Source organism: Myotis yumanensis, unplaced genomic scaffold (genome assembly GCF_028538775.1).
Source record: "Myotis yumanensis isolate MYYU_CA2020_CCGP unplaced genomic scaffold, mMyoYum1.0.hap1 SCAF_16, whole genome shotgun sequence".
NCBI lineage: Eukaryota > Metazoa > Chordata > Mammalia > Chiroptera > Vespertilionidae > Myotis > Myotis yumanensis.
Genome location: NW_027223767.1, coordinates 36344805 through 36372618, shown reverse-complemented (window position 1 = coordinate 36372618; position 27814 = coordinate 36344805). Strand labels below are relative to the sequence as shown.

The following is a 27814-nucleotide window of genomic DNA, read 5'->3' as shown; positions in this document are numbered from 1 at the left end:
ACATCAAAATAAAAAGCTTCTGCACAGCAAAAGAAACCATCAACAAAACAACAAGAAAACCCACCTCTTGGGAAAACATATTTGCCAACGTTATATCTGATAAGGGCTTAATCTCCAAAATTTATAGGGAACTCATACAACTTAACAAAAAGAAGATAAACAATCCAATCAAAAAATGGGCAAAGGATCTAAATAGACACCTTTCAAAAGAGGACATTCAGAAAGCCAAGAGACATATGAAAACATGCTCAAAGTCACTAATCATCCGAGAGATGCAAATCAAAACAACAATGAGGTACCATCTCACACCTGTCAGAATGGCCATCATCAACAAATCAACAAACGACAAGTGCTGGAGAGGATGTGGAGAAAAAGGAACACTTGTGCACTGCTGGTGGGAATGCAGACTGGTGCAGCCACTATGGAAGGCAGTATGGAGGTTCCTCAAAAAATTGGAAATGGAACTCCCATTTGACCCTGTGATCCCACTACTAGGAATATATCCCAAGAAACCAGAAACACCTATCAGAAAGGATATATGTAACCAGATGTTCATAGCAGCACAATTCACCATAGCTAAGATCTGGAAACAGCCTAAGTGCCCATCAGTAGATGAATGGATTAGAAAACTGTGGTACATCTACACGATGGAATACTATGCTGCTGTTAAAAAGAAGGAACTCCTACCATTTGCAACATCATGGATGGAACTGGAGAGCATTATGCTAAGTGAAACAAGCCAGTCAATGAAGGAAAAATACCACATGATCTCACTCATTCATGGATAATAAAGACCATTACAAACTTTTGAACAATAATAGATACAGAGGCAGAGCTGCCTCAAACTGATTGTCAAACTGCAGTGGGAAGGCCAGAGAGAGTTGGGGGGCAGGAGGGAGGGGAGTAAGAGATCAACCGAAGGACTTGTATGCATGCATATAAACATAACTAATGGACATAAGACACTGGGGGGTAAGGGAGGGTAGGGGTTTGTCAAGGGCGGGGGGGAAAAAAGGACACTTATGTGATACCCTTTGTAATACTTTAAGCGAAAAATTAAAAAAAAAAAAAAAAGAAAAAAGAAGTTTATTTCATTTTATTGGTGTAGTATTCCAGTATGTGAATGAACCATCACTTGCTTTTTTACTCATATGCTGATGGACATTAAGATTGTCTCCATATCGGGGCTATTATAAATAAATCTTCTATGAATATTCAAGCTCAAATATTTATGTGGACATGCATTTTCATTTCTCTTGACTAAACACCTAGGAATAGAATTGTGGATCATATGGTAAATTATCTTAAACTTTAAAGGAAATTTGCAAAGTGGGCATGCTATTTTCTATTCCTGTCAACAGAATAGACTTCCAATTCATCATATCGTAATCCTATTGATCTTCTCAGTCTTTTTATTTTTAGCCATTTTAACGGGTGTGTAATGTATCACATATTAATAATTTGCATTTTCCTAATAAAGAATGATGTTGATCACCTTTTCATTTGTGTGTATTAGCCATTTATATGTTTTCTTTTGTGATGTGTCTGTAAAATCTTTCACACATTGAGTTGTTATCTACCTTTTCTTGAGTTGTGAGTTCTTCACATATTCTGGACCCAAGTGCTTTCTCAGATGTATGTATTCAGAATATTTTCTCGCATCTGTGCCTTGCCAGGCAATTTTCCAAATGGTGTCTTTTAATTTTCATAGTCCAGTTAATAGTTTTTTCTTCATTTTTTAATATCCTATTGTAGAACTCTTTGCAATGGCCACAAAGATGTTTCTGTTTCCTTCTAGAAGTCCTATAGTTCTTAGCATTTTCATTTTCATTCTATAACCCACTTCATTTTCCCCATGTGGGTATCCAGTTGTTCAAACATAATTTGATGAAAAGGCCTTCCTTCACTTCATTCCATCGCCATCTTTGTGAAAAGTCAATTAACCATATACATACGCATACACCTATTTCTAGAATTTCCATTCTATTTCATGGATCTCTCTATCTATCCCTTCACCAACACTGCTGTCTTTATTACTGCAGCTTTAACTCTACAAATCGGGACTGCTAAGACCTCTTTTCTTTTTTTATAACCGCTTTGGGTTTAAATCAGGCGGAGGAAGTTCCTTTCTATTCCTAATTTTCTGAGAGTTTCTATCATAGATGGATGTTGCATTTTGTTAAATGTTTTCTCTGCATCTATTGAGATACTCATGTGATTTTTCTTTCTTATTTATATAATGAAATAGATTTTCAAGTGCCAACCAACCTCTTACTACTGGAATAAGTCCATCTATTCATGATATAATATGCTTTTTATGTTTTCTGGATACAGTATGCTAATTACAAATTTTTAAATCTATGTACATGAGGAAATATTGGTACACAGTTTATGTTCTTGTATTGTCTTTGTCTTCTTTCAGAAACAAAAAAATACTGACTTAACCAAATGAGTTGAGAAGCATTTTGTCTTTCTTTCTTTATTATACAAAAAAAAAATGCAGAATGATATAATTTTCTTCTATAAAATCCTGATACAATTCATCAAGAAAGCCATTGGAGTTTGGAAAGTTATTTGTGAGAAGGTGGTTAATTACAAATTAAATTTCTTTGGTAGAGATAGGGCCCCTTACATTTCTAATTTTTTCTTGAGTCAGTAGTGATTTTTGTGTCTTTCAAGAAATATGTCTATTTCATCAAAGTTTCCACTGGTATAGTCATTTATAATATTTTCTTATAATATTAATGCCTGCAGGATCTGTGTGGAGCTTCTTTCATTCATTCCTGATATTGCTAATTTGTGTTTTCTTTCCCTTATTTATCTTTAGTTGTGGCAAAATACACCTAACATAAAATGTACCACCTTAACCATTTTTAATATACAGTTCAGTGATTGTAACTACATTCACACTGTTGTGCAACTATCATCACCATCCATCTCCAGAACTTTTTCATCTCACCAAACTGAAACTCTGTAACCTTTTAACAATTAAGTCCCCACTCCCGCTGTCCCCAGCCCCTGGCAACCACCATTCTACTTCCTATGAATTTGACTATTCTAGGAACCTCATATAAGTGCAGTAATACAGTATTTGTCTTTTTGTGACTGGCTCATTTCCCTTAGCATAATATATTCAAGGCTCATCCATACTGTAACATGTCAGAATTTCCTCCCTTTTTAAGGCTCAAAAATAGTCCATGGTATGTAAATACCACATATTGTTTATCCATTCATCCATTGATGGCCATTTGGGGTGATTCTGTCTTTGGTCTATTGTGAATATGATGTTATGAACACAGTTGTACACATATCTGTTTAAGTCTCTGTTCTCAATTCTTTTGGATAAGTACCCAGAAGTGGGATTGATTGATCATAAGATAATTCTATTTTTTTTATTTTTTTGAGGAACTACCATACTATTTTCCACAGCAGCCATACCATTTTACATTCCCACTAACAATGCACAAGGGTTCCAATTTCTCCACATCCTTGCCAATATTTATTTGTTTTTTAAATAGTTGCCATCCTAGTAGGTGGTATCTCATCATGGTTTTGATTTGCATTTCCAGAATGATTAGTGATGTTTATTTAGCATCTTTTTATATGACTATTTGCTGTTTGAATATCTTCTTGGGAGAAATGTCTATTCAAGTCCTTTGTCCATTTTTTCAACTGGGTTGTTAGTTTCCTTACCGAGTTGTAGGATTCTTTACATATTCTAGATATCAACCCTTTTTCAGATATATGATTTGCAAATATTTTCCCCCATTCCATGGGTTGCCTTTTCATTCTGCTGATTGTGTCCTTCAATAAACAAACATTTTAAATTTTGGTGTAGTCCAGGTTATCTATTTTCTCTTTTGTTGTCTGCGCTTTTGGTGTCACAGCCAATTAATCATTGCCAAATGTGTTGTCATAAAGCATTTCTCCTATATTTTCAAGCTTTACACTTAAGATTTGTGTGTCTTGATGTACGCATTATACATTGATTTTAAGTTTAAGTTTACCACAAAACAAAGAATAAATTACAGCTACATTTATTAACTTGGATGAATCGGAAGTATACGAGAGAAAGAAGCAAGTGTCAAAATAATATACAGGGCATGATTCCACTTATATAAAGTTAAAAAAATGATAATCACAAAACACAGAACAGTGGCGCTCTCGGGAGAAGGGAAGTGGAGGCTGTAGGGAAAGGACACGGAAGGTCGCCTGGAGTATTGTAATGTGCTATTTCTCGGCTTAAAGGGAAAGGGATGTTTATAATTGTTCTTTAAACCGTACCTGTGCATTTTCATACACATGTTTCAGGTGTGCTTTTCACAGGTGTAAGACACTTTAAGAGTAATACAACTACTGCACCAAAAATGACCAGAACATTAAAATGAGAACTTTAGATTCATGACTTTGCATTCACCTGAGCAGCAGGTAATACTGTTCTATGCCATCTTCAGAACAGTCTTCTATGGCATTGCTAAATATGAATGAAAAATAAAAATAAATAGCAACAAGCAATAATGCAGGAAAGTATCAAATAATACTGAAAATAAGAAAATGAAAGTTACTTCCAATGACCCACACATATTTATTTTAATTTTTCAACGGTAACTTTATTAAAAAAAACACTAAATTTCAAAAAAATAAGAAACTTCACAAAACTAAAAGTTGACCAGAGATTCATAAACATTTTAAGACTTCATAGTGTTCCCATTTCCTCCTTTAAAATAACACATTTGATTTAAAAAATAAAAACACCTTTAAAAGTCACACATTTAAATCAACACTTATTAATATAACTCTGGCTTAACAGTATAGCACTCAGAAAGTACCTTAACTCCCTTAAAATTAAATGTTACAATATATTTATGAGCTGTCATCCTTTTTTGTTTATTAAAAGGACAATTAAAACTGTCCCATATTATAAACTCACAAAAAGAAACTTGCTTGTGAAATAAAAAAATACTATTACAAAACCCCACTCATTAAAATATATTTAAAAGAAAAAATGACTAATTTTGTCAGAAGTCCAACTCACCGGGGGGAAAAGAAAGCCTAAAAGAAATGTAAGACCATTATTTTCAAGCCTATTCCCTCTTAGTTACAATTTGTTACCACTTGACCTTGCCTTGGTAAATATCTAAGAATGATGTTTAATTAGCATTTAATTTAATGATGTTTAATGTTAAAAATTAATGAGTAGCTAAGTGACTTTATAAGTGTGTGAAAGTTATGTTTTATTGATATCCTAAGAAATAATATCTTATTTCTAGAGCTCAAGGTTAAATGTCTAAATAACAGTGTCCATTGTGTTAAAAATATCAAATTCCAAAGTGTTCTGCCCAAAAAAAATGATGAAGATGATTATTTTTTAAATTAATATAATATAAATGATTTTTCTTTTTTTGAAAAGACTTGTTAGGGACAGCTGCTCTGAAACCTGTACTGAGCAGAGGAGCAACTAGAAGCTGATCATGGGCGATCATCATGGAAAAGGGAGATACCGTAAACTAAGCTAAGCACAGAATACAGGTCTCCCCTGGGGCAGAGGCAGTTCCTGTGCACCAATACCCAACTCCTAGTCCCCAGTCCCATTCCACTTCCCCACCTAGCCAGCACCTCTTCCTCTGGTAGGTCAGGTTTTGCAATGGCCCAGCAGAAGACCCAGGTCTAGAACTCCAAGCCCGGTTACGGAGCCACCGATCACCTATGGCTATTCAAATCAATTAAAATTTAAGGAGGTAGAAGAGGGTAGAGGGGTCAAATATATGGTGAAGGAAGGAGAGTTGACTGTGTGGTGAGCACACAATGCAATATACAGATGATGTATCATAGACTTGTACACTGGAAACCTATGTAACCAATATCACCCCACTAAATTTAATAGAATAAATGAAATTAACTTCCTCGGCCACACTAGCTGAATTTCAAGTGCTCCAGAGTCATATGGGAACAGTGGGACTGTATCAGATGGCACAGCTATAGAACATTTACACCATCACAGAAAGTTCTGTTGGACAGGGCTGCTGTGGAATATTTTTGCCCAAACAACAGGACTATTCTTAAATAAAATAAATGTACTTTTGTGAATAATATTTAAGGATGTTTAACTATGTGTAATCCTAACCATATTTACTTACACCAATGGCCATAAAGAACCCCTCGGAAGGAAAGGTATCGCTTGGCTCACCCATAAATTCATCCAACAACCTACGAGCAGGAACTATTTATAGTGTTAGTGTCATTTACATATAAAAATGGAGCTTAACAAGGTAAAAAGGTCATATTATAGTTTTTTAAATATCCAGACTAAAAATTAAATCAATATTTTAAAGTGAAAAATGTTTTTTTATATAAATCAACAAAATCACAAGTACATTTTCATTATACTTGGGCACCATCTGCTGGCCATGCTATTAAACTGCACAAGAAATGAAATAGTACTAGCTATATCAGGGGACATTTGTAAAGGACATAGTCCCAGCTTTTTGCTACAATGCATTCCCAGAAAACCACATCATAAAGCAGATCATTGTAAAGCAAATCATATTTTCCATTAAGGGCAGGAATATAATTAGATCCTTCATTCCAAACTAAAATCTGGCATTAAATATCCCATGGAAAGATCTCATTAAAGCAAGATGCAAAAATTATACTCCTCTATAATCATTTAAAATAGGATAATTATTCTCTAAGTCTTTTCCTATAGGTATGAACACATTTATTATTTAGAGAACACAAATTAAAATATAAAACTTTAATTTATATAAAGTTAACCTAAATTTAATATGGCAAAAGTAATATATAATAAATAATAATTCTGCTTGCACACTCCTAGAATTTTTAAGCAATGTGGATAGTAGTTCTTTATAAAATGGCATCTAATGCCTTCTTTTTCATCAATAAAGTCCTCTATAGTAAGTAGGATTAATGCGTTTCTTCTAGTGCAAAGCAGGGTTTAAAGGTTGGGGTTGATTCAACTTCACTCCTTTTCACCATCGCCTAACTCATTCATTTTCATAAAAGTTTCAAGTAAATATAATGTGGTATTAAATCATTCTTTTACTATCCCACAACCTAACTGCATTGTGGTGATAAGCTAAGCTACTAGACCAGTGGTCGGCAAACTGCGGCTTGGCAAACCGCGGCTCACGAGTCACATGCAGCTCTTTGGCCCCTTGAGTGTGGCTCTTCCACAAAATACCGGTTCTTCCACAAAATACCAACTTCTGCGCATGGGCCACGAAGTTTCAATCGCACTGTATGCGTCCGCCCGCACGTGGTATTTTGTGGAAGAGCCACACTCAAGGGGCCAAAGAGCCGCACGTGGCTCGCGAGCCGCGGTTTGCCGACCACGGTACAAGACCATATCATACTTCACTAAAAAGTCACATAAATCATTACAAGCCATTAAAAAGAAGCTTCAAAACATTGTTCACAAAATTATAAGACGAGTATACAACCTATTATCTTATGTTCTGGTCTCTGGGGAAATGCATGAGCTGATGACATGAACTGAAGTCTACTATTACTTAGGCAGCTTCTAATACATGCTGTGGCAAAATGGGGGCGGGGGGGAAGCCATCCACACTATATTCCATCTCTCCTGGAAAAAGGGACTTGCTAAGTTACACAAATAAAGATTCCTTCAAAGTCTCTTTTAAAATACTGTTACGACTTTGTGCTCTGAGAGTATGCAGAGTTCATACTTATAGTCAGAACCTTTTACATAGCCATTAATTCCATTTATTTTTCTCAGCAACACAAAACAATGTTTAGTATCTCAAAATAATTAATGACCAATAGGTTTTAAGATAATACCCTTTGGGAAGATTACATAATTAGATAATCCAAAGAAAGGTCAAACAATCTAATATGCAAGCCCTGTATGAACGAGGAAAATGACAATCACCACAGCAGAGATGGGGGATGGTGGCAGCAACAGTAACACTTGCACGAGTCCCAAGTCAAAGACTCTCTATCTCCATTTTACGAAAGATGAAACTGGGGTTTAGAGAAACTAAGTAACTTGCCTGAGGACACATGGTTGCCAAGTGTCAGAAGTGAGATCTGGATGAAGGCAAGCTGCCTCATTTCAGCTGAACCTAGAAATAACCAAGAACAAAGGCACAGTCCTCCAGGATTGCTGATGTAGTTCAAGTGGGGAAAAGACGACTGAAGTGAAATTTCCATATTTGCTGCATAAGTGCTCACGCCTACATGGGTTACTAGAGAGAACACAGGGTCTGAAATCATAAAAACCTGGGTCCATCACCGGGAAAGTTGCTTGACCTTGCTGAAGCTGCTACCTCACTGTAACACAAAGAGCAATCATGCCAGCCTCACGCAACTGTAGAGAAGATATAGTCAGATAACTCACAGAAGACTTCTAGAATAGTATCTAGCACATAGTAGGTGCTCCATCAGTGGTACAACTTGTGCCACTGGTTTCTGTTTGAACAAATTAGGAATACAAGTGGAATACATAAATATTTAGGTTACTTATGGGAAAAATTGTCAATCTTATGTTAAGATCTGTCTATTTGTTATATATAGCAAATTTATTAATGTGCATCACTAATGTTAGCAATGCGCATACCAAACAAGATGGCATTTTGGAGGGCACATTGACTGTAGCAATAAAAAAATAAGTGTGTGATTAAAACTGACATAGACACATGTACAAAAAAATGTTTGTAACTTTTCTCCCAGGCTAGTCCTATTCCATAAAGGTAAAACAGTTTTGTATAATGCACCCAGAAATATTCCATGCACATGTACACACATGTATCCACATATGCTCTTTAAAATACACAGATAAACACACAAATGGAAGCTTCCTATTCTTTCATGTACTTCTTTTGAACTTTATATATCTTAGAGATCCACCCATACTAGCCCATATGGATTTCTGTTACCAATGCACAAGATGTTGAGCCTACTAATGATCCCACTAAATTTGTTAATGTGTCTAGCTATTGAAATAGCAACCCTTTTCTGGGGATCAATAATGGCCCCAAACACATGCAGAGGCATAATGGTGTATGTAATAGGATGTTAACATTCTATAAAGACATTCCTTATAACAACAAAGAATTGAAAGCAACAGACACAGGTTAAATTACAGAAAACCCACATTATGGGTTATTATCTGTAATTAAAAAAAGAGGACAGACTACATGTCACAGGTTTAAGACAGAAAGGTAAGTGATGAAAGAACAAGTCTCAGAACAGAACATATAAGTCACTGTGTAATTCTGTAATGACATATGTGGGGGTGTGGGAATGGGTCTACTCTAAAGGGATACACACCAAATTGTTGACCACTAGTACCTCTCGTGAGGACAGTGGACTAAGGAGGACATGGAGAGGACTTCGATTTTCTACTCTACACATTTCTACACTGAGGTTTTTATGACAAGCAAGTATTGCATATAGACTGCATACTTTTCTAAAATGAGCATAAAAACTCTACCAGTCATCTCCTGCTGCATAGCAGAGTGCCACAAACTGTACAGCTTTAAACAATCATACGTTTTCCCAGTTCCTGTGGCCAGAAGTGCAGGCGCAGCTGAGCTGGGTCCTCTGTCAGGGCCTCTGCAATCAGGATTTGACCAGAGCTGGGTTCTCATCTGGAGGCCGGACAAGGGGAGGATCCACTTTCCCACTCGCACAGGGGTCAGCAGCCTGCAGTTCCCTTTCGGCCAAAGAATTCATGGCAGCTCACTTCTTCAAAGCCAGCCAGGAAAAGGCAGTGCAACGCTACAGCAAGTCTGCTAGCCAGGCAGTCTGAGATGTCATAATGTAATCACGGAGGTGCCAACCCATCATCATTGCCATATTCTACTAGAAGCCAGTCACAGGTCCTGCCCCACTCAGGAGGGAGGGTATACAAGGCTGTGAACACACAGAGGGGGAATCACGGGGCACCTGGAAGTCTGCCTGCTACAAAGACAATTAAGGTCTTTACCAGATCTCAATGGCAGGCATCTGGAGGATGACCAGGAAGCAAAATATACGAATATAGCTCATGGTTGTAGAACTAAGTGAGATGAACCAACCTGTACAGGATGAGATCTAAGTCTATGGTCTCACAGTAACACTGTACATTTTGGAAAACCATGCTCCAAACTCAAATATAACTAAAATATTTCATTGTGAAGAAAATAAGCAGATCTTTGATATAGAATACAAGTGGAGATCTCATAAAATAGCAATGCAATTTGGAAAGTGATTTTTCTAAAAGAAAACATGACTAATAAACCAAAACTATGAGAAAGGAGAGGAAGCAAGCATAAAACCGGGATGGACATAGCCGAGTGCTGAAGCTATTTGATGTGCAATGCTAAGCTTACCAGCGGATAATGTATATCTGGTGGAAAAAGAAAGCAGATAATAAGCCTGATGGAATATAACCTCATAACACTTCTAAGCTGTTTAGAACCAGGCTACACACCATCCCACAGGAGGAATAAAGGTAAAGGAGAGGTGCCATCTCCACTGAATAGGGAGCCCTAACAAAGAGGCTTCAAAAGGACTCTGCATCTTTAATAATATAAAAAGGCTAGGACACAAACAGCATAATCTAAAATGCCATTAGAAATACTTCACATACAAAAAGGTCTAAGTAAAGCAGGATTTTATAAAGTGATCAAAAAAGAAACACTAAGGGGGAAAATCTTTTAAGATTAAAGAGGTTTTTCAAAGGACAAGTTGAAGTGGTTGTAAAATTTATGAGGCAGCCTTAAACTTCAGTTCTAAGTAACAATAAATTATTCACTATAAAAATATACATGTGTCAAATATTATAAGCCTCTTAAACTTTTGGAAAACAATTTCTTGCAGAACTGATCAGATGTGTTGGGTCCCCGCTAGCAGACGCTCTCTCATTAGCCCCGTATGACCACTCAGGTGCAGGAGCAACTGGAGAAAAGAACTGGGAAGACCATCATTCCACTCACACCACTTCTGATCCAACTCACACGTTATGTATTTGGCCTTGAAATCAGCTGTATTGCCTTTAGCTAAACTAAATGTTAGTTTTAGTTTCTAAAGGCCTTCATGCAAATAAAATGTCAAAGATCTGTTCATTAAATTAACATTTTACAGTAAAGCAAATTAAATTAATTGAGGAACATATGAGAAAAGATACACTGTGTTGTGTTGTTTTGCAGCCTTAATTGGCCTTGGGCCTTAGTGATATCCTGACACTTGAGCAGAAAGGAACTTAAGTGTGCCTTCTCCGGCTCCTGCATTGTCTCTACATTCCTCACGGTGTGGGAAGGGCCTCTCCATAGCCTACACCTGTACTTCTCTTAATTTCTTCTGAATTTGATCTTTCCCTTGACTTTTTCTAAGTCTTTTCTAAATCTCTGTGTGCCATTCTCTCTGCCACAATATACCTATCTCAGAGGGGTTTTGTACAGATTAAATTAAGATTATGTGGCAGTGGCTAACATAACCCAACCTTCAAGTATGCATACACTCACCAAATACAAACTCTATGGAGTCCCTAACTGGAAATATAGTGCAAACAGGAAAACCACAGTTCTTCCCTCGTGAAATGTGCAATCTAGCAAAAGGACAGAAATGGAACCTCTGTACATGCGATAAGTGCGACAAAGAACACAGAGTGCTTTGTGTAAATAAGAGTCACCTAAACAGACCTGGGCCGGCAGGGGAGGCTTTTATGAAGTTAGGAGATCTGAACAATGACTGGGACCAGAGGACTGCCTGCTTGTCCCATTAATTACTTTATGTAACTGATAACTAAAGCCTCATACTTGAGTAATTGGCATTAATATGCCATTTTATTATAGCTGAGCAACAAAGAGAAATAAGTTATTTGTTAAACTTGTGCAGATTTTCACTATGGTTTCATTTTCCAGAAAAATCCTTAATATTTGAAGAATATTTTCACTGTTTTCTCTAACTCTATCCTCTATTATGAGGAAAAAACTGGAGCTCTGTTCTATTTCCTACCCTGAACCCTACCCTATACATACCTCAATCTTCATAAACACCTCCACAACAACCCAGAACCACTGCACTGAAATTATCCATACATGTATCTCTCTTCCCTATCCATCTAAACCACAGTTTTAGACCAAATGTTTATAAGACTAAACAGGTAAACACATGGGTGATTATACTATACTTCTACAAAGATACACTCTCTCTCCTCTTCATTTTTTTAAATATATTTTTTATTGTTGATAGTACTAGAGATATCTTCCATTCCCCCCGCCCCCTTCCTCTCCTCTTCTTAAATCATGTGATTCCTCCTTCATTTACCTTTCTTCTTTCTACTTTTCATAGAATATAAATGGAGGCAGTGCCCTCGACACTCCCGGATCTGTCTCTTGCTTCAACAGTGTTTGGACGGAACAGACCCGGGGACGCCCCTTCTTCCAGCCTCCAGCCACTCTCCTGTCTTATCCAGTCACCACCCTCAGAACCACCTCCGGGACCAGCCAACACACTGTTGATGTTTATTCTACCTTAACTCCTTATTGCCAAACAACCATGAGCTCCCAAATTCATCAGAATCATTCCACCCACCGAGGTGAAGGCTGCGGTCAACCGCCTGGCCAGCCTGCCTCTGAGGCCTCTCACACATACCTCTCGGCTTCTATTTCGACCTGGACGATGGAAGTGGCTCTGGAGGGCGTGGGCCACTTCTGCGAGTTGGCGAAGAAGCGAGAGGGCGCTGAGCGTCTTAAAGTTGCAAACCCAACGCGATGGCCGCATTCTCTTCCAGGCCGTGCTGAAGCCTCCCAAGATGAGGGGGCAAAACTCAGGACGCCATAGAGGCCGCCCTGGCCTTGGAGAGGAACCTCACCCAGGCCCTCTTGGAGCTGCAGGCCCTGGGTTCTACCCACAAACCCTCAGCTCCGTGACTTCCTGCAGAACCACTTCCGGGGTGAGCAGGTGAAATGCATCAAGAAGATGGGCGGCACCTGACTCACCTTGCAGGCTGCCGGCCCCCAGGCTGGGCTGGGCCAGTATCTCTTCCAAAGGCTCCCCCTCAAGCACGACTAGGAGCCTGTGGAGCCCAGAGGCCTTTGAGGGGACCCTCTGCATCCCCCTGGTGTCTGGCTTTTACCGGAGGCTTTCCCCGAAACTACTAGCCGTTCTTTTAACCATCCTGAAGCCCTCACCCATGCATTGGACCAAATGAAACAATAAAGCTTTTTGCAGAAAAACAAAAGGGAAAAACAAATACTTTACTTCCTCTTAATCTTACTTGAAAAAATAAAAAGCTCGCCAAGCCAGTATGACTCAGTGGATAGAGCATCAGCCCACGGAATGAAGGGTCCCGGGTTTGATTCCAGTCAAGGGCACATACCTCAATTGCAGGCTCCATCCCGGCCCTGGTCAGGGCACATGCAGGAGGCAACCAATTGATGTGTCTCTCTCATACGAATGTTTCTCTCTGTGTGTCCCTCTCCCTCCCTTTCACTCTCTCTAAAAATCAATGGAAAAATATCCTGATGTGAGGATTAACAAAAAATAAAATACTTAAAAAAGAAAAAGTCAAAGCTCAATAACAGATGCAATGACCTCAACCTCAGTGTCACGCATTAGCAGGAAACAGTGAAGGCGTGCTGCATTAGCGGGGTGAGCAAGTGTTACTTTGCTCCAACCTATGGAAAGATTGCTGGGTCTCCACTTTCTAAAGTGAGCCAGAAATGTAGATTTTTTTTGTACAAATTTCTCTAATTGTTCATTTTGACAACTCACTAAAAAAGCTTTAAAGACATTATGGAAGTCAAACAAAACAAATCTATGCACATGATTCATTCAGTTCAGAATGATCACCAATTTTCAACCTCTGATCTAACTCAAAGACATAGGAAACTCCTTTAGTTCACTTTTACACTGTAAACCCAGAAAGAAACCCAGCACCTAGTCAGACACTCAACAAATCTTTTGGCAAACACCTGATGCATTTCAGAGCCAAACCAAGAACTGTATTTTTCTTTGTATGCCCATCAGTCTCTTGACACCTCCACTTACCTGCTTAAAAGGTTAACAAAACTCCACAATTATACCTCTTCTATTTTTAAATCTCCCATAAGTACAAAAATAAGTACCTTATAAAACCCCCAAGGACTTATCTATTCATTTCTTTTTACTCTTCTGAACATGTCCGTAATTATCTCCCCTCTCCCTCTTATGCCTCTCCATTTTAATTGGTTTACTCTTTCCAATAAAAAAAGTTCCTTTGGACTACAGCACTTGCTTTGTGTTCATCTGTTCTTTCCCCCTATAACTCCTGACATCTGAAAAACATAATCAGACTACACCAACTATGAAGACATTTCAAATTACTAACGTTTTATATCTGAGTAAGTAACAAACCAAAATGTATAGAAAAGAAAGATCATTGTTAACCAAATCAAATTTCCCAAAATTAAAATTACCAAGAGAAGTTTGAAGTATGGTACATGTCAACTGACACTGTCCAATATTTTAATATTTGAGGGAACAACACCAAAGGTAAAACTCAAAGTTTGATAAAAGTCCAACTTAAGTCTATCCCTCCTAGAGGCCAAAAGTTATACTACAACAATAATCTTTTCATGTATTTCAAAAACTTAGACGTTTAATTTATACTAAAAATCCTACTTAAGCTTAGTACTCTAGTGAAAAAGCACAGTTTAATGAGGTTTACATTTATATTCATTATTTTGTTAAATTAAAACAAATACTATTTGATGGGTAAAAAGAAGAGAAATTCAAGTATAAGCTTTAAGATGTTACAGTTTGTTGTCGACATTGATAATGTTCTTAATACGTGCTTGTCATACAGGAAACAGAGAATTGTATTATTTAAAAATTTTCAGGAACCACTTTCCAAGCAATGGAGCAGACACACACACACATTATACATGTGTGTATATATGTAATGTATACATCCTATATAATAAAAGCCTAATATGCTAAGTGTCCGGTCAACCAATCAAAGTGTAATATGCTAATGATATGCTAAGGCCGCTCAACTGCTCCCTATGATGTGCACTGACCACCAAGGGGTAGAAAGTCAACCAGTCGGCCAGTCGCTATGACATGCACTGACCACCAGGGAGGAGCAGATGCTCTGATCAGTAGGTGATCTTGCTGCTGGGGTCTGGCCAGTCAGGACTAAGTGAGACAGGCTGGACATGCCCTGGAGCCCTCCCAGAGACCCCTCCCTGCTGGTCAACCTCCCACGTCCTTCCCTGGCTTTGATCGTGCACCAGTGGGTCCCTTAGCCTGGCCTGCACCCTCTCACAATCCGGGACCCCTCAGGGGATGTCGGAGAGCCAGTTTTGGCCCGATCCCGCTCAACGCAGGAGATGCTCCCTGGTGGTCAATGTGCTCCCACAGGGGGAGCTCCACTCAGCCAGAAGCCAGGCTCACGGCTGGTGAGTGCAGCGGTGACTCTGTGGCAGTGCTCAGGATGTCTGACTGCCAGCTTAGGCCGGCTCTCCACAGGGAGCAGACCTAAGCTGGCAGTTGGACATCCCCCGAGGGCTCCTGGACTGCGAGAGGGCGCAGGCCGAGCTGAGGGGACCCCTCCCACCCCGAGTGCACGAATTCATGCACCGGGCCTCTAGTATATATATAACAGATACAAAAAAAAAAATGGCTAGAATATAACATAATTTTTGAATATACAGTAAATGAAAAAGCAAAACTGTCATTTTACCTTCCCAATATCCTTCAAAGACTTCAACTTTAACAAAAATATAAAGTAAATCAACTACTTTTCATAAAAAAAACACACACAAGGAAAAATGAAATGTATGAACCAGTACTGAAGACAGGCTAAATAATGAAACACATTCCAAATCCCATTTTCATAGCATACCTGTGGCCATCGGTTGGCGACTGCACCGAAGAATAACTGTCTCCAGAAGAAAGCTTCCATGACTCATTTAATTTGTGTTCGCTCGTCCCCAGCTCACCCATTACCCAGTCCGGTAATCTTTCTGGGCTTGAACTTTTGGCTTGTGCTGGATTTGGTTCATCAAAATAGATGGACTGATTTTTTAAAAATTAGAAAAATTATTCTTTCAAAATGTACTATAATGAAATAATTAGTTAAGATTTCAAGTTTGATAACCATTCAAATATTCAAATTCAACTACCAAAAATATATAAAAATGCATCATTCAATGCACATTAATTGTGAAATATTAAAATACATAAAATGGGATAACACATTTTAGTTGTGCTCTGCTGTATAAGAAATCTGATGAATGATAACAATACATACCAGATAAACCTGATAATTATTGTATTACAAAAGGAATATTAGCTTTATGTAAACATAAATGAAACGTTCTTTTTAAATCATGTGCTCTCTATTTTTTTCTGTGATCATTAACTACTCTGCAGCCCACCAAAAAAATCAGTGGGCTCAGGAACCACAATAAATAAAAATCAGGAATCCCTTCATCAGATGAGAACAACAGAGTTGAAGACCTGGGATGTAGTTCTGGCCATGCCATAAATGAGGTGGAAAACCCAAGGCAGTCTTAGGACTTCTCATCATTCTTCGTAAAACAAGGCACTTTCCTATGATTTTATGAAATTGAGTGTGAATGGGAAAACATAATATACTCAGATCTTAACATCTGAATTTGTTCCAGAAAATGTTCTACTTTCAGTCATTAAGAAGAATGACATCAGCCCATTTATTTCTCTTTAAGTGAGCCAGGCTTCGTGACACATTTGTGAAGAAACTTCTGCATTAACTGGATACTTCTGCAACAATTCTCCCAATCCTACACAACAGTCCTCTCGGGGGGCTGCTCTCTGGGGAGGGCATGACCCTCTATCCTCAATCAGACATGCATAGCAATTTCTTTTTAAATGAGATAGTCACTTCAATGGTTAACCAAATATTAAGTCAAATAACTATGTCCCAAAGACTAATGATTTTAAACAAAATGTATGTCTCTCATGTGATTGGGAATAGCATTAAAACTTTTGGCATTCTTCCATGGATAGCATATTATGGCCTATTGTGCAACATGTCTCTTGAGTAAATTTTTGGTGTAAATTAACTGTTAAAATAAAATTTAAAAAATTTTAAATATTATTTTAAAAAATCTTAAAATATCCTAACAGCAATTACCAATCCCTAGAACTCCAGCCAGATTTCTCAAGTATTCAAACACCATACAAACCAAGACAGTGACAATTCATCAACCAAGTATAATTGTAACTGCCTTTTCACAAACCTGATTCTGATAATGAAATTAAATGAAGTGCAGGAAATCACTTCTAAACTCCAACTTACTGTTGTCATTTTATTAGAGTAGAAAGGAACTTTAGAAGTCACTCAATCTGACCTCTCATAAATTTTTAAATATGAAAGAGTTTAATAACTAAAATTTTCTGACATACATAAAATATTATTATAAACAGTGGAAAAGTAAGGCTCAAGTTTAAAATCGCACTTTAAAATTTTTAGAAATATTGTATAATATTATAGAATGACTAAATCAGTAAGTATAGGCCGCTTATAGGCCAATATCTGATTTCTATTCAAGGTAGAAAAACTTGAATCAGAAAGAAAAAACACATTCGTTTTAACTAACATATTATCTAGAACTTGTTACTTACTAATATGACCATTCCCAAATGGTATGATAAATTGGCAGAGGTTTTTAAAAATATTTTTTTATTGATTTCAGAGAGGAAGAGAGAGGGAGAAAAAGATAGAAACATCAATGATGAGAGAGAATCACTGCTCAGCTGCTTCCTACTCATCCCACATTGGGGACCAAGCCCACAACCCAGTCATGTGCCCTGACCAGAAATTGAACCGCAACCTCCCGGTTTAACCACTGAGCCACACCGGCTGGTCTAAATTGGCAGTTTTAAGAAACTAAACTAATTCACCTTTTGGTCAATGACACCTACCATGTACGAAGGTAAAGTTTTTAGTGTCCCGGGTTCAGGTCGGTGTATAAAAGGGCCTTCAATCACTCCCCGCTTAAGCATATGCAGTAACAGTTTTGCATACAGGTTCCGATTCTTCCGGCCCATTATTCCTGCACCTGTTCCTGAAGGCTCACACAGCTTTCTAATCCAAAGTGCACACCTCTGCCGTTCTAGAAATACATAGGCAATATTAGAGACTTGAATTGTCAGTAAACAAACATTAAATGAAAGACCTGTCTAAATCTGCTCCTGCCTAGAGCAGGGGTCGGCAAATTCACCGTAAAGGGACACACAGTAAACAGTGAGGCTCTGCAGTGACCCCCGACACAGCTGCTCCCCTCTGCCACTGGAGCATGAAATCGGTCACACACCACATGTAACCAAACGGGCATGGCTGTTTTCTAATAAAACTTTACCAAAAGGCAGCAGGCTGGATCTGCTCCAGAGGCTACAATTTGCCAACTCTTGGTCTGGAGTTCACCAGTTCATTAGTAATCAGGCAAGACATAAGCAAAAAAATATTTTCTCAAAAATAAAATATCTGGATTACTGTCAAATGAAGCGGTGAGATAAAAAGTTTGCTGTAAAAACATCTCTAAAATAATTGTAGTTGTTCTGAAATTCTATAATTCTCATTATACAAACCAAGAGAGAGATAAAATGCAATCTTATTTATTTAAGCATTTTAAACTTAATCTAAAATTAAATCTCAAATGTTTTATTTATTAAAGCTGATAATTTTCAGGGACTTATAGTTGATTTATTTAGGGTTTTCTTTCAACCTCTCTAGAAATAATTGAAGGGTATTTACATGTAATTTTGTAAAATAATTATCCTTTTAGAAACTGCCTTAAAAATATAGCACAGTTTAATCCACATATAATGACCTATTGACTATCTTATCTTACATGACACAGAATCGCTTTTAGGTCTCATGAAAACTACTTTGACACTAATCTTTTATCAGTCTAACTCAATTTGAGGATTATATACCTAACACAAATCATAAGCCTGCTTTAATCTCTTAGTTTCTAAAGGTCATATTCATTTATTGTTTTACCTACAAAAATTGCTGGGGCCGGATTTACTACTTTGCTCATACTGGATTTATCACTACAGGTATGAAAGCTAGCCTCTAAAAACCTTTTGTATTTTTAGCTTTGAAATTATATAATCACAAAGCAAACTTCATGAAATATTGGGCATACTTTATGCCAAAAAAAATGCAAAAGTGAAACTGATAAACTTAAGTAATCACTTTTTCAAACTATCTATTTTCTATATGCCCAGCAGCAAACTGAAATCTATCTAATTTTGGAACGGCTAGAATTCAGTACAACTTGATTAAACAAAAGAATTCATTCCTCTACTTAAAATGTTGGGAAAAACCATTTCCCAAAGTAGATTTTAGCTACAAGAAGATGTGAGTTGTTTAGATTCTTGATTGGTATGTGATTTCCAAGCATTCATTAAGAATTAACTAAAGAAGAGAAGGCAAGGGATGTACCAATATAGACAATACATCATGAACCAAAGATTACAATCCAATCAATTCTTGTACCTAAAATCCATTTTTAAAAGAAGATAAATATGACAATAGTTTGATTTGAAATACATTTATAATGGGAGATTTTAATTAAAAATTTTTCCTAATCAGCAGATCTAAGAGAAAAAGAAAAAAAAGGTACTGAATATCAAAAGATGATTAACAGTATAGAAACATCATTAAATACTAACTCAACAAATCATGAATGAGCTGTGAGATATGAAATAACCATTGTGAAGAACAGCAGAGGAAGAAAGAAGAGGTTTTGGTCTGAAGGGCAAGCGGATAGAGGAAGAAGCTTGGAGGGAAGCCCATGCCAAGACATCGTGGACCAGGAAAAGTCGCAGGCCTGGCCCTGGCCAGGCGGCTCAGTTGGTTGGAGCATCAAAAGATTGTGGGTTCAATCCCCAGTCAGGGCGCATATGGGGGGGAGGGGGGGGCAAGTGATCTCTCTCTCTCTCTCTCTCTCTCTCTCTCTCTTCCCATCTCCATCTCCATCTCCATCTCCCTTCCTCTCTCCCTAAAAATAAATCAATAAAAAACATATCCTCGGGTGAGGATTTTAAAAAAGTGGCAGGGCCTAGAACAATGGATGACCACAAAATGCCTAACTCACCCACTACCCTCCCTTCTCCCAGTGCAGCTCCTTGCAATAAATATCTAATACTGACTTGGTTCCTCATTTTTGAATATAGAGTTCCCTCAGACACCTTAGGGAAATAGGAAATTTGGACAGAGTAAAAAACAGTTTCTTGGCCCCATTCCAAATGATCCACTCAAAAGCTGCCAATCAGATTTACCTTTACAGCCAATCTTATGCCCAGTATAACTCCGAGAATCTCCCTGGCCCCCCAAACTCTTTCCAATTGCTCTGCATACCTTGTGTTACTTGAAAATTCTTTGACTTGAAACAAAGACTCTCATTCTATAATTAAAGATAAGAAGCCATAAACTGGAGACAACATAACAACAAAAACTCATTCACACTTCATTTTATTCCGTCAACCCAAAGCATACAAGACCAATAAATTCTTTTCCACTGTTATAAACAAAAGGGTCAAAGAGCAGGTGGACTGTAGGCTCCTGAAAGAGGAAACATTCCCATGGTGGGAGAAAAAAAGATGCAGGAAGAAATAGTTTTAGCAAACTTTAGAGACCCCTGGGCTTTAAGTTCATGACATATAAGAAGGGGTATCACAACCTTTCCATGGTTTAGTAGGACATTATCACTAAATTTCTATTTACCCTTGAACAGCTCAAAGTAAACAATCCCACATCAGCTTAAGATAAAAAGTGCTATTAAAAGAATTCAGTTTTATTTCAATTTTGATGGATCACTGGTTTCATGAAATAATATAAGAAACAATTAACCTTAAGAATCTAATTTTTAAACATAATCTTACCTGGCCTGTGGGGTAATTTTAAAACAAAAGGCTTCATATCTACCACAAAGTGATCAAATTCCGCATCCAGCTTCTCCCATTGTTCTTCTTCACTTTCCATTTCCATAATTCAGTCTGTAGAAGATTTAAAATGAAAATATTGAGGGTCTGTATGCTGAAAACTGCAAAACTGATTAAAGAGATCAAAGAAAACTCATTAGCATTATAAATACCAATTCTCCCCAAATTGATCTATAGATTTCATGCAATTCCAAACAAAATCCCAGCAGTATTCTTTGTATATGTAACAAGCTGACTCTAAAATTTAATTTTAGAAAGTAAAAAAAAAACTAGAATTCTGAAAAAGAAAAACAAAGTTGGAGGATTCACGTTACCTAATTTTAAGAGGTACAGTAGTCAAGACAATGTAGTATTGGTGAAAGGATAGACACATGGACCCACAGAACAGACTAGAGTCCAGAAATTGACCAGTAAAATATGGACAACTGACTTTCAACAAAGGTAAAATTCATGAAGAAACTATAGTTTTTATAATAAAGTATGCTATAACAACTGGACATCCATCTGCAAAAAAAAAATTATACAAACCTCAACCTATATCTCATAGTATATTTAAAAAAATTAACTCAAAATAAATCACAGACCTAAGTGTAAAATGTCAAATTACAAAACTCTTAGAAGAAAATATAGGGAACAATTTTCATGACCCTGAAAAAGGCAAAGATTTTTTAGATACAACATAAAAAGCACTACCATATAAGAAAAAATGGACAGATTGGACTTCAGCAAAACAAAAAACTTTTGCTCTGCAAAGGGCCCTGTTAAAGTATTGAAATGAAAAGCCACAGACTCAAAGAAAAGATTTGTGAATTACATTTTCTCACAAAGGACTTACTAGTATAAAGAACTCTCAAAACTACAAAACAAACAACCCAATAAAAATAATCAGCAAAAAGCTAGTCTCTTTACCAAAGAAGATACACAGATGACAAGTAAGCACATGAAAAGATGCTCAACATTTTTAGCTACTAGGGAAATGCAAATTAAAACCATAATGAGATCTCACTACACGCCTAGTAGGACAGCTAAAACAACAAATGCAAACAATAGCACGTGCTGGTAAGAACAATGAACCGGAACCCTCATGCACTGCTGGTAGGAATGCAAAATGGTGCAACCACGCTGGAAAACAGGTTAGGTCACAGCCATGGGCAAACTACGGCCCGCGGGCCGAATCCGGCCGTTTGAAATGAATAAAACTAAAAAAAAAAACGACCGTACCCTTTTATGTAATGATGTTTACTTTGAATTTATATTAGTTCACACAAACACTCCATCCATGCTTTTGTTCCGGCCCTCCGGTCCAGTTTAAGAACCCATTGTGGCCCTTGAGTCAAAAAGTTTGCCCACCCCTGGGTTAGGAGCTGCTTACACAGTTAAACATACATTTACCATGTCTCAGAAATCCCACTCTTTGGTATTTACCCAAGTGAAACAAAATCTATATTTATACAGAAACCTGATGTAATGTTTATAGCAGTTTTTTCCTTCCGTAATCAGCAAACACTAGGAACAACCCAAAGGTCCCTCACCTGGGGACTGGATAAACAAATTATGGCAAAAACACAACATGAAACTGTACTCAGCAACAGAAAAGAATGAGCTACTGATCCACATGACAACATAAAAAAAAAACAACTTCGAACATATTATGCTGAGTGAAAGAAGCCATTCCCGAAAGGCTACCTACTATATTAACCCATTTGCATGACATTCTAGAAAAGACAACATTTTTGAGCATGGAAAACAGATCAGTGGTCCACAGGACTTAGCATTGGGGGAGACCTGGACAGGAAGAGGCGGCACAGGGCAGTATGTAGGTGTTGGAATTGGTCAGCATACTGCCTGTGGAGGAGGCTGCAAGCCCCTGCTTTATGCATGTGTAAGAACTCATAGAACTGTATCCCCCAAAACAGTGATTTTAACTATGTACATTTAAATTTTATAACTCTCCTCAAAAAAACTTAAAATATTGGTCCTTGTATTTCTTCCTAATTAGCAAGAAAACATTGATGATAAAAGGGTGAATCCCCCAAAAAATCAGAAATGTAGATTTTGACAAAGTTCCTTAAGTTAAAAATATATCCACACTCAACATGTTCCTCTATGTAATGAACTGTCTTGGTAGGGATGTGGACTACCCCTACATTACGTAAGGTCTCCAAGTGTCATTGATTCAATTTACAAATTACACATTTAGAATAAAGCTCTGTTCTGCCTCAGGCATTCAGCTTCTGGTATTGACCTTGGTATCTTCATCTTCTTATCAATAGCCTCTTCATAGAAAGTTCTAGCTACCCTGTCTCTGTAAGGAAGCTTTCGTGGCTGGCCTGGCTTCCCTCCGTCTAGACATGAACCACGGTTTTCAGTCTTCTGCCAAGTACATGCATGTGCTCCCTGGAGTCTTAAACTCTCTCCCGCAACCTTGCCCAGGAAGGAAAACAGTTTAAGATGCATACCGCTCTTCAGCCACAACCCGAAAGTCCCCTCTTAGGAGGTTCCCACCATCTGACTACACCTTACTCTCCATTCTCATCACCATCACCTCCCTGACCCTTCTATCTCATCACAGCCTCTTATTCTCTTATACTGTCTCCTTACTCCACTCGACCTTCTCTTTACTAAACTCAGCAAGACTTCGACCCCTTGACACCCTCCTTCGTCCCCTAACTGAGGGCTTGTGGGAGAAAGACAGCACTGCCTTGTAGTCAGATGGCTTCCAATCTTACCTCAATCCACAGGAGTCTTTTACTGTCTCCTACTCCACAAAGCAGCTTTCACCAGACATCTTCAAGTCCCTTAAATAAAGCGCTCACTCTCAATTTCAAAAATCTAACCTCCTGCTTCATGGAAAAAGCAACTGCCGAATGGTTACACCACAAAATGCTATTCCCTCCACCTCTCAACTTACTTCTTAGAGAACAGAAGCATGAACTTGTCTCTCTAACCCTAAAAACACCTATCAACAGCCTCCTCGCTGTGCCGAACTTTCCAGCCCCACTGTCTGTTCCCATTCCTTAAACCCCCATAAACTAATACACCCACAAATACTCAGGAATACCTCCCACCCTGCCTGTATCTCTATTCTAGCTGCCATGGTCTCCGAGAAAGCCCTTCTGATCACTTACCTACAGCCAACTGTATTTTTTCCTATTTTAGTCCTCACTGGTACTAGACTACGGTTCCTAAGTATAAAACTAACCCTATCACTCCCCACGTAAAAACTTCTCTTGGCTGCTTGTGACAACAGGATGCTTTCTAAATTCAAAGTTAGGTCTACAAGTACTTTTCCATCCTGAGCCCATCTCTGACCCCTCCCTACACATCTACACACACACACACACACACACACACACACACTTTGGCTCGCCATTCTTCAAACACTCCAAGCCCTTATATGTGTTCACATCCTTTTCACTGGCTGTTCCCTCCATCTGGAATCTGATACATGCAGCGCAAGTGTCCCTTCTGAGTAAAGCTTGTCCCACTTATCGCAGATTCACTGTTACTCCATTCTCAGTGTGCACTGCTCACATCTGTGCAGCAGTATTTATCAAGCTAGTTTTTTTTTAACACATCTGTGTATTACTTGCATGTATTCCACATCCGAGATGCTCCTGGAAGGCAGGGACCATGACTTATAAGTCTCAGTAGATACCTAGCACATTGCATGCTGTGTATTAGAAACGGAAGAAGAATTGATTGGTAAATAAATGTTAATGTAAGGGATTAATGTCCCACTTTTACATGACTAGGGTGTTTGTTTTTTAAGATCCCATTCTGGCCCTAGCCGGTTTGGCTCGATGGATAGAGCGTCGGCCTGCGGACTGAAGGGTCCCAGGTTTGATTCCGGTCAAGGGCACATGCTCCGGTTGCGGGCTCGATCCCCAGTGGGGAGCAGGCAGGAGGCAGCCAATCAGTGATTCTCTCTCATCATTGATGTTTCTAACTCTCTCTCCCTCTTCCTTCCTCTCTAAAATCAATAAAAATATATTTTTTTTTAAAAAGATCCCATTCTGAGTACCAAATAGGTCTTCTAGAATAGAAATATTATGTGTCCTCAATTCTAGTTACCAAAACTGGTCACCCTACATTCTGCATTATAGAAGAAACACATTTTCACATTCAAGACTTGGTTAAGATAATATTATTTTGATGGGTTAGTTGGCTTGAGGTTATTTGGTTCGTTCGCTTTGTTTCGAATTCCTATAATATTCCTAACTGCATTCCTCCATAACTACTTCAGTTATGTACTTGATAACAGAAAGCTATGATACCACGGCTGGATGTTAAATCATAAAGCTGAAAACTAACTTTTCAAATGGATGAACAAACAAATGGAAACTCATAAACCCAGAATTTTAAGCACAGCTCTGGCCTAGAAGGGTACTCCCAGGCTTAACCATCCTGTCTTTGCACTCAAACATTTGCCTGAGAGTACCCATAGTTAGGGCTAAAGCCAAAAGATTTGTTATAAGATTCACTCAATAAGTCCTTTAACACAGGCAAAAGATGGTAGTGTTTAATGTTAGAGGAAACTTAAATTCAAAGTTAAAAGACTCACTTAAAGCCATGAAATTAAGCCCAAAGCTCAGATTAAAATTCTGAAATCCTTGTCAGATTCATGATATCTGACCACTTGGCCACTTGCCTATACATCAGCACTATCTCCAACTAATAATAAAATCTTGAAAATTAGAAAGGCAATCAGAATTGCTATAATAACATACAATACTGGATATACATTTTTTAAAAACCAGAGTAAAGAGTCAATGTAATATTTGGTAAAAGGAAAAAATCTGCATCTTCTTATCCCTTTTTAAAATATATATATAGTTAATTTCAGAGAGGAAGGAAAAGGAATGGAGAGACAAAAACATCAATGATGAGAGAGACTCATTGATCAGCTGCTTCTTGCACTCCCCATACCAGAGATGGAGCCTGCAACCTGGGCATGTGCCCTGACCGGAAATCGAACCATGACCTTCTGGTTCATAGATTAATGCTCAACCACTGAGCCACATCAGCCCGGCCTCCTTATCCCTTTTTTATTCCCCAACAAAATAATGAAATGCAAAGAGCAAAAACAAAAAATTAATTTACAATTTCAAACCTTCAAGGAATTCTTGCTACACAAATTACATCTTATAAATAAATTATATCTACTTAGTTCCAGCTAATCAAACCGTTTTGTTGCTATTTATTAGAATTGCAGATTTAAATTATCAGAATTGAAAAAAAATAAATAAAGCTATATCATTGATTTAGGCTTACCAGTCACATAAATTACTTCAAAAGCAAACAAGTAAATTGAGTGACTCCTGCTCATAGCTATAATCCATATTTGGATCATGTCTTACATTTAACTCACTGGTATTGTCTTTTTTTAAACCCGATTGTATGTGGACAGCTACAAAAGGGGCTAAGACCTTCTCAAGGTGCTTAGCTGCGACACGTCAGCAAAGCTTGAGCAAGTCACAAACAGGGAAAGCCCTTGGGGGAAAAGTGGCCACAACTGCTAAACAAAGGGTACACCTCAGCCTATCCTGCCCCTTGCCAAACACAATCAACATATTCCTGAAAGTGGCGTGTCACCAATTTTGTTCAATCAAACCATATTTCAAATACAGGGTGGGCCATTAAAGAAAACGTGAAATGCGTATTTCGGTGCAGCCAAGTCTTCCAGGTGCGTGTTCGCCTGGCTTACCCATCTGGGCGTGCGGACCGTTACCAGAGCCTGGGCTGATTGTGCCAGGAGCATGGTGTGTGCTCTGCAAGCCTATGGCAGTCACCGCCCTCGGAGACAGGCAGGAGCTCGCGGCCATTTCACGGAGGAGGAAAACTGAGGCTCAGCGGGGCTCGGGAACGCACCATTAGGAAAAGGCGCCTGTCCTTGCGCGTGCCTTTTCTATGTCATTTGGACTCATCTTTAAATATTCAGGACAAGTAAGAGACATGGCCGCACAGTGATCGGAATAAGAACTGCTCGTGTTTACTGAAGTTCCTCTCTGCAACACTTAAAAACCATCGACCAGCGCAGACACACTCCGCAGCTCCGCCACCTGATGCTGGGACAGGGCCCGCTGCCCCAGGGGCTGTGAGGCGAACTGTTCCCACCAAGGAACCAGCCCACCGGTTCGGCCCGAAATCCCGGGTCGGGCCGCGGGTCCCGCTGTGGGAGGAGAGGGACAAGTGCAGGGTGCCGTGCCCGGGAGGCACTTCCCGGCCACAGAGGGCAGCCGTGGGCCTCCGAGGCCGCTGCCCCCGCGGGTCCCACACGCGGATTTCCTCCCGAGCCGCCAGCCCTCCGGTCCGGCTCCTGGACTCGTCAGGTCGACCGCTGGTCAAACTTGACGCAGAACTTTCCCAGCCCGCGCCCGGCCCGGACCGCCCTCAGCAAGTGAGACCCCCGAACGCAGCGCGCGCCCCTCGGGCCTCGAGAACCCGCCCGGGGCCTGCGGGGCGACGCCCCTCCCCGCACCAGCCCGCACGGGCGGGGCGGCCGCCACCCCAGGCAAAATTCCACCCCAGAACCCGAGGACAGGGGCTGGGGAGGGAAAATGGGGAAAACAAGAACCTGGAGCCCCTACATGCAAGCTTCCCGATGGGCCGCCGCCGCTGTCGCCGCCGCCAAACGGTTTCAAATCCTTGCGGGCCGCCACAGCCTCCGCCGCCCTGCAGGCCGGGGGCGGGGATTTCCGCGCTCGCATTCCCCGCCCCCTTTCCCACCCCTTCGGCGGCGGCCGGCGGCGCGCCGTTGCCATGGCGACACTGGGACCTACGACAGCCACCGTCCAGCAGTTCGGAGGCAGCGACTTCCGGCGCTCGCGTTCCTCGGCCCCAGTGTTGCCAAGGGGCACAGCGCCGT

At 39.2% G+C, this 27814-nt stretch overlaps 1 protein-coding gene across 3 annotated transcripts in view; it reads right to left on the bottom strand.

The window, feature by feature from the left end:
• Nucleotides 1-27597, bottom strand: part of CEP112 (centrosomal protein 112) — a 296853-nt gene extending 269256 nt beyond the window's left edge. For 2 of the 3 annotated variants that reach the window (XM_070394174.1, XM_070394176.1), the window contains exons 1-5: nt 27537-27597; nt 20887-21000; nt 17917-18107; nt 15854-16026; nt 4418-4474 (exon numbers count right to left, since the gene is read on the bottom strand). In XM_070394174.1, the coding sequence (XP_070250275.1) occupies nt 4418-4474; nt 15854-16026; nt 17917-18107; nt 20887-20992 (527 nt within the window). In that variant the 5' untranslated portion in view covers nt 20993-21000; nt 27537-27597. The remainder of the gene's footprint in view (nt 1-4417; nt 4475-15853; nt 16027-17916; nt 18108-20886; nt 21001-27536) is intronic. The other variant, XM_070394175.1, reaches the window with a different exon arrangement.
• Nucleotides 27598-27814: the final 217 nt, after the last annotated feature.